The sequence below is a fragment of the Gossypium hirsutum genome, chromosome D11 (genome assembly GCF_007990345.1).
Source record: "Gossypium hirsutum isolate 1008001.06 chromosome D11, Gossypium_hirsutum_v2.1, whole genome shotgun sequence".
Taxonomy (NCBI): domain Eukaryota; kingdom Viridiplantae; phylum Streptophyta; class Magnoliopsida; order Malvales; family Malvaceae; genus Gossypium; species Gossypium hirsutum.
In genome coordinates this window covers 28,996,826-29,004,968 of record NC_053447.1, presented here as the reverse complement: position 1 = coordinate 29,004,968, position 8,143 = coordinate 28,996,826, and the positions used below count along the sequence as shown (strand labels likewise).

Genomic DNA, 8,143 nt, shown 5'->3' with positions numbered 1-8,143 from the left:
TAATTTGCAACAATTTCAAAATATTCCCAAAACACTCTGAAAACCTTGTCACGACCACGTACTTTTCACGTCGTGACATTGATCCCTTGTCGTGACATCCTATAGGGCTTTTCGTGACATCGACTGGAAGAATTGTAGAAAAATTTCAGCACTTACATATAACACTTTGATACTTAAATGTACATACCAATTTGCGGTTTCATGCCATTTTTCGTATTCTAACATATCATATAGCATACTTATATCATATTAATCATGCTCAAACACATAAGGTCATACATTAACATGCTTTGGCATCCAAATCAATCACCTAAGCTAGCATGCTTTTCTAAAGTCTCAAACCAATTTACTCAACACAAGAAATTTGCATATAAGGCAATTTAAAGTGCGATAAAGGTACATACCTTGCCATTTGGTCATTTTTCATCTGTCCAAGCCTTCAACATATCATTTAAGCCATGTTAACCACAAATCAACAAATCACATGCATGTTATTTAACAATTTAACTAAACATTCATCTAACATACTTCATGCAATCATCCAAGCAATTAAAACATCCACAAAACAGTTATAAAAGTCCTTAAATAGTCCATGGAAAGTCCATTTACAAACCAAACCAAAACAAATATAAAGTCTAATTCTTCAATATAAACCCACATTGTTATCCCTTATTAACCAAGATCATTTCATATGTTTAACCAAGATGACTTTACCTTTGGATCTCAAGCTTGCCCACTTCACCACTCCACACAAGCTATTTCTCTGCAAAAATAGACACAAAAGAGTGTGAGCTTAACCAAGCTTAGTGAGTACTTCAAATGCTACAATAAATCACAATCTCAAGAGTTAAAGCAAGCATGCTAAATATACTTATCACATAGCATCATCAAACATCATATCATATTGATACATTGGCAACTTGTGAAGATGAAAATGCATAACAATAGATCTCATTGGATACTCGAATCTTTATCACACCATGACTCCAAAGAGTCTACATGTCCTAAGTAAGTGTAGCATAAAGCTAACACTCTCCAACAAACCAATATGTCTCATGAATGGAGCAATGCTTTTCCTTATCCCTCCACATGTCCCAATAACAAAATATATAAATGAGTACTCAAATCCTATGGCATTCCAACTATATCCAATGTTTTCAAAGGTTCATAAGGCTAATATATCCATTTCACACATTTATTTTCTGGTTTATACACACTACACATATCATGCTTTACCCTAGCCAAACACTTACACATGTTCACATATTGCATTACAAGTGCTAACACTTAGTTCATTGAGCCAAGTTTATTTTTATACCATAGATGTGTGTGTAATACCAGCTATCCACAAGGCATATTCATTCATATATCCAACACAAATATGCACATCACACGCTTTAGCATATTATAACATAAGTGAGCTTGTTCATAGAATAGCAAAGGTTAAGTAAGAACACTTACTTCAATGACTTATATTAGATGATTTAGTCACCTAAGCCCCTTTAACTCACTGTTTTGTGCATTAACTATAGCACACAAGATCACTTACCTTAGCAACTAGTTTCCATAATAAGCTAAAGTGAGCTTTTGTTTGCCTTTGTCCTTGTTTGTTGAGGCTCCCAAATGAGTTGGCACTTTACATACATATCAAACACAATATAAAGGCATTACAAAATACAAACAATAGAAACAAGATTAAATAACTTTAAAATCACAGATCAAAGCCTCTAGATCTCTATATAAAAAACTTAGCTAGTTTTACCAAAAATACGATTTCACCACTCAAATCTTGTTTCTAAACCTTAATTTCGATCCTAATCTTCCTAAATTTCAACTAATTTCATATTTAAACCTTAAATTTAGTCAAATTTCATGGATCTCATTTTTTTTTGGAAAAATTAAGTCAGATGAGCTTTAAAGTGAAGAGATCATTCAAATATTTCAAAATTACTTAAATATTTGTTAAATTAGGATTGAAAACCTTCTAATAGGATCAAAATAAATTGAAAAGAGCTTTTAAACAGTACTTTAACTCAATAAAATGAGATCTATCATTTTCAAGCTTGAAATCAACTTAAAATCAAAAGATATATTGAAATCGTGAATTAATTGATTAAAACTTAATTTAAAAAGCTAACACACCTAATTTAATCATGAAAAGTCAGAATGTTACCTCAATTTTGCAAAATCGACAAGCTACGAAGCTAATTCGAGTTTGAACATGTGAAGAACTTTTAGAGCAATTGAGGATGAAATCATAAGTATTCTTTGAAATTGAACGGAGATTTTGTGTTTGGAAAGCTTAGAAATAAAAAAAGATGAACTAATTTCGAGTGACAAAAAAGAATTGGTGTTTGGAAATTTTTTTTGAAGAGATGAAGAATGGGAGGGAAGACGTGGGTGGTTTTAAATAGCCAACCAGATTTTAAAAATTGGGCATTTGCCCTTTTGACCACCTACAATTTCTTTCTTTTCCAAATTAGTCCTTGATTTTCAATTAAAGCTAATTTCAAAATTATTTTCAAATCAAGTCTAGTTTTAGAATCCGTTTTAACCAAATTAATTCTCGAACATTTAGTTTTAATTTTTTAACCTAAAATTTTTAATTCTAATTATTTTAATATTTTATTTAACTATCCCTAGTTATTTAATTATCTAACCTAATTATGGTTTCCGATATACTAATTCCTGATTTACTAACCCAATTTTTGGGATGTGATATGTTTCCTGTGGTAGCATCTCATAACTCGGGTTCGGTGATTGGACCAGTTATAAGGTGTTACAAATATTGTACAAATTAAGCTTTTTATTTTATGTTAGTTTAAGCATTAAATGTTAGTTTAAAACACGTGAAAAATTACAAATATATATCTATCTATTGCATAAATCACTTAGATTTTATGTGTTTTAAAAAATAATCATTTTAATTATTTTTTAGTATTACTTTTTTAAACATGATAGATTTTTGTTAATTATGCTACATTACTTACCATGTGATCTGTGTCCTTTAAATATGCACAATGTCAAATATGAACTCTATTTAATGCTTAAATTGGTGAGTAGGTTGATAGAAGGATATGACTAATATAATATTGATATTTTGAGAATTTAATGAGAACTAAGGTAATCAATTTCATTCCGGTATCATCTGTATTGGTCGGAATGTACTGTTTTGGTAATAAACTAAAACAACAAAATTTAGATTTCATTCTGTTGCAACTTTCTATCAGTATCAATTGTATCGATTGGTTTTGTCCATAACAGTTGGAATATGATGTGCCAGTCAAAATATGGTGTACTGATTGATACAAAAATTGAAATATAAAATATAAAATTAATTTTTTATTATTTATTTTGAATTTGTTGAATGATTATTTATTACATGCATAGTATGAGATAGTCTTTCTGATTAAGCTATGGAATAATTTTTTTGCTTATTTATTTTGAGTTTATTTAATGGCTAATTGTATTTTTGAATTTTATTGGAGAGTATTTTAAATTAAAGATTTATTTAATATCATATTTGATATTTATAAAATATTTTTTAAAAATAATAATAAATATCGAAATAAACTGATACTAATATATACCGGTATGAGTAGAAAAAGAGTATCTCCACCGGTACAGTTCTAACTACTTTAATCAGAACATTGTAAAGCTTAGGGACCAATGTTGAATTTTGTTGATAGTTTGGGAACATTTTGTTAGATAACCCAAATAGAAATACTAGTGGCAAACTCTTTCTGAAACAGCTTCGTTTTCACCCTCAAGCCCAAGTTCAAAATAGAAAACCCAGAAGAAAATATTATTATTTAAAGTTTAGGCCCGAGGCCTGCCCGATAGTTTCCCTTCTCTTTCTTTCAATTTTCTCGGCAAGCAAACAGAAACTCCACCTGCTTAAGCTCATGTAAGTTAGAGTCTTAGAGAGGCTCAAAAAATAAATCTACTTACTTCAACAGTTGTTAATCAATCCTTCCCAATAAAAAAAATGCTCCTTCGAAATCGTCTCTTGTCTCTCAATCTCACGTCGTTTCTGTCTCCTCCTTCTCCACCTCCCAAATCAGCATCTTTCCTTTTCTCTTTCAACAAAACCATCGCTCACTCAACCCATAAGCGCCCCGAATCGAAACCCGACGTGTCAGCTTCAAGGGCCGCCAAGCAACCGATGTCCGAACGGGCGCGGTTTGCGAAGACGGTGTTGTTCGTGCCACCCGGGGTCGACCCGGAAGACGTGACGGATGAAATGATATTGCCGGGTTCCAACATCGTAGTCGGACCTTATGCGGGTCATTCTCAGATTAAGGAAGTGGAGTTTGTGAAGAGTAGCGGTCGGGCTAAGGATTGTCCCAAAGATGACCGACCCGAGTTTGCAATCTTGGGTCGGTCTAATGTGGGCAAATCTTCACTTATTAATGCTTTGGTTCGGAAAAAAGAAGTTGCTCTTACTTCTAAGAAACCAGGTCGGTATTTTTTTCAATTTTTTTCTCCTTAAAGTTTAAAATTCTTCTTTCTTTTACACCACCATTTCTGAGTTTATTTTTTATTTTTGTTATTATCATTGTTGTGGGATTGTTGAATATGCAGGGAAGACACAGCTTATTAATCATTTCTTGGTGAATAAAAGTTGGTATATAGTGGATTTGCCTGGTTATGGGTACGTTTGATTTCTTCTTTTAATTATCTGCTTCAACATTTGTCTCCTTCAATTCATGTTTGAGGATTTAAAATAGTTGGTAAGACAGAAAAAGGATTGAATTTCCAATGTATCATGCTAAAATTTTCAGAGTTGATTCTGGTGGATGAACATTTTTATTATTATTAACAAGCAATCACGTAACTATTTGATTGTAGTTCTTTTATATTAGTTTCCTTTATACAACCTTTAAATTGGAGGATAAAAAACACTTAAGCACGCTCAATGCCAAATGAGCTAAGCTCAATCGGCAGTTCTATAGTACAAGTTAGATTACATTAATGTAAGCATGTATTAAATGGGGGGGGGGATGCTCTTATGCCTAGTTATTTACGTTTGCATGCTCTTTTATTATGGCTGCTTGTTGTTGGGTAACATTTTCATCTGCAAAAGAAAGAGGCATGGACTTGTATAGGCAAAAGGCAAATTAGCTGTACTGAATATATTTACAGTTTGGCTGTCTATCCAGGAATGAGGATTTTATTTCTAATTTTCACATACATTAAATCAATAATCAGATTATGGTATGATTTATAAGTATTATTTGAGTCAGTATTAGGTTACCATATAATTTTAATATTCTGGTAATCATCTTCCGGCCAGCCGACAACCAGAACAATGAATTTGAACCCAGTAGCAAGATAACACTGCAAGTTATCAGCATGTTTTCTGTTCAAGTCCTTTCACTCTTCAGTATCATTTTAATAAATGCAGTTATGGTAGTATTGTAGTTTGGTACACACAATTTAGTTGAGGATTGCAGATGGTTGGCTTATGCAGTCCCCTGCACTTTAGGCATAAGTTTTTGAAGTTTTTAGTTGGGGCTTTGAGTTTACCCTATGAACTGGTGTCGTTACTCTTTCGAACATTCTGCATATCAAATACGCCAATCTAATGAATTGTTCCCTCCTCCTCTGTTTAGTCTTCATTTTGCAATGTTGATGAGAACTAAATCAATCAGTTAATAGATGTAATAGTGAAATTGCTTTCTTGTTGGTTAGCCAACCCTGCACTTGAAGTTCCTTCATGTCACTAAAGTTTATGCTTAATCTGCACCACATCTTCACTCAGATAGGGTAAGAATACTTGAAAAGTCAATGCCTAATCTGGTTGATGGACACCTCTGTTTACATGCTGGAATATATTAGTATATCAGACTCCTTGACATAGAATATAATCCTTGAAAGGTTCATATATTTGCAGATTTGCTAGAGCCTCCGATGCTGCTCGAACAGATTGGTCTTCATTCACTAAAGGCTATTTTCTAAACAGAGACACTCTGGTTGCTGTGCTACTTCTTATCGATGCAAGTGTCCCACCTCAAAGGATTGATGTGGACTGCGCTAACTGGCTCGGACGCAACAATGTTAGCTTTATCCTTATGACAATCTCAGTTTCTCTTGTTTATTGTCCCCTGGCTTTTAGATTTAGCTATTTCTGACTCATTACTTCATTTTCCTTTTCCTAATTTCAGATACCAATGACTTTTGTGTTCACAAAGTGTGACAAATTGAAGGCAAGCAAAGGAAAAAGGCCTGATGAGAACATCAGGGACTTCCAAGAACTGATTAGAGAAAACTATAAGCAACATCCGGCATGGATCATGACCAGCAGTGTCACTGGTCTTGGCAGAGATGAGCTTCTCCTACATTTGTCACAATTAAGGAACTATTGGGATCAATAGTAGTAGTGGATTTGTTAGTAAATTAAATGTGCAAGTGTATACAAAGCATAGACAAGTGATGCAAGTAACTGCATACAGAATTTTGTTTGGAATCATTTGGATTTTCAAAAGGCGTCCTGTTCAAATAGGCTTTGTAATTTGACTCTGTGCCATAATCAAAGTTCTGTTTTACCTTTCACTCTTTCTTCCTCCAAAACATCTATTTTATACTTATATTTAGGTTTGCAAATTTTTGTGAATGTTATGTAATTATATTTGTTTAATTAAATATTTTCCTACTGATCCAAACAACTCTTCATTATCTATTATATTTGTTTAACTTGATATTTCATATTTCAAGGATAAAAAATGAAGATTTATAAGATAATAACTACTTTCAATGCTATATGTAATGGTGATGAACAAATCTTTTCAATATTTGTTTTAAAATTCTATAATATATATCTTTAAACTATATATAAAAAAGGTCTTTTCACCTTCCTCCTATTGACACGTGGCACCTCATACTTGCCTTCTTTTTCATGTTAAATTTTAATTTATAACTAAATTTGTGATTTAGTTTTAATATTTTATAATGTTATTAAGTAGTAATTTTTATTAAAATATTAATTGGTTATATATAATTTGAATGTTTTAAAAGTTTTAGAGACTCACCCATAGCTTCCCATTTCTTTTGAGTTTGTCTTTTTTTAACATATAAGATGATGGTCAAATTTCAATTTTGGCTCTTATACTATGCTAAAACTTGAAATTTGATATATATGATTTAATTTTTTTTATATAATTTTGTTCCTTTCTTTGTAATGTCATTAGCTAGCCTAAATAGTTAACATTACTAATTATTTCAATCAAAATGTTGACATCAATTTTTATTAAGAATACTACAATAAAAAAACTTATTTTATAATGACGAGTTTGAATGATTTTTTTTAAGAAAAAAATCCTAATCACTATTTTCAACATTATTTTTATTGTTACATGACTATCAAGTAAATTTTTTTAAAATTTTAAAATGTCATTCAAGTAAATTGAATAGAAGAATTTAATCAGTAATAACAACTAGACTTAAAACTTTAAATTCAAAAAGTAGAGGGACTAAACTCTTGAAAATAAAAGTAAAGACTAAATTTCAAATGTACAAAGTGTATAGAAATTTAGAGCATTTTTTAACTTTCAAATTTTTACTCCATAATTTGACTAAAACAAATAATCAACCGAACGGAAAGTATGTGAACCAAATACATATTTTACTGAAGATAAGCACCATAGAAGTGTTTGGCACAACATTTGGCACCTAGCATTTTTATTTATTTATGGGTAAACTATAAAAATAGTCACTTTTGTTTGCCTCATATTACATTTTAGTCACTTATGTTTGAAATATTACGTTTTAGTCACTTACGTTATTATTTTGTTACGAAATGGTCACTCTGTCATTAAGCTCTGTTACCTCCCTAACGACAATCCTACGTAGCAGTCCAAATGGATTTTAAATGCCAACTTATATGTCCAACTAGGATGAGAATATGTTTTTAATTAAATAAATTTAATTAATTAAAAATTTAAATTAATTACACCTTGAACTGGAAAAGAAAAACCGTTCGTCTCCTCTTTCTTTCTTTTCCATTTTAACTAAAAAAGCTATTCTCGTTCAGGTTGAGCATCCAAGTTGGCATTTAAAACTCATTTGGATTGCCACGTAGGATTATCGTTAGGGAGGTAACGAAGCTTAACAACAAAGTGACTACTTCATAACAAAACGATAA

General features: G+C 31.4%; 1 protein-coding gene across 1 annotated transcript; it reads left to right on the top strand.

Annotated features, from left to right (window-relative positions):
* Positions 1 to 3,750: 3,750 nt before the first annotated feature.
* LOC107913312 (GTP-binding protein At2g22870) lies at positions 3,751 to 6,555 on the top strand. Its single transcript, XM_016841856.2, has 4 exons — positions 3,751 to 4,460; positions 4,585 to 4,654; positions 5,897 to 6,059; positions 6,168 to 6,555. Exons 1-4 carry the CDS (start codon positions 3,989 to 3,991, stop codon positions 6,375 to 6,377), a joined length of 915 nt encoding a protein of 304 aa, XP_016697345.2. The 5' UTR covers positions 3,751 to 3,988; the 3' UTR covers positions 6,378 to 6,555.
* The last annotated feature ends 1,588 nt before the right edge of the window (positions 6,556 to 8,143 follow it).

What these genes read in the sequence shown, in the direction of transcription:
- LOC107913312 (XM_016841856.2), top strand. Translation starts at nt 3,989, where the DNA reads ATGCTCCTTCGAAATCGTCTCTTGTCTCTCAATCTCACGTCGTTTCTG. An exon ending in GTGGATTTGCCTGGTTATGG is followed by an intron (nt 4,655 to 5,896) that starts GTACGTTTGATT and finishes ATATATTTGCAG; the next exon opens with ATTTGCTAGAGCCTCCGATG. An exon ending in ACTGGCTCGGACGCAACAAT is followed by an intron (nt 6,060 to 6,167) that starts GTTAGCTTTATC and finishes TCCTAATTTCAG; the next exon opens with ATACCAATGACTTTTGTGTT.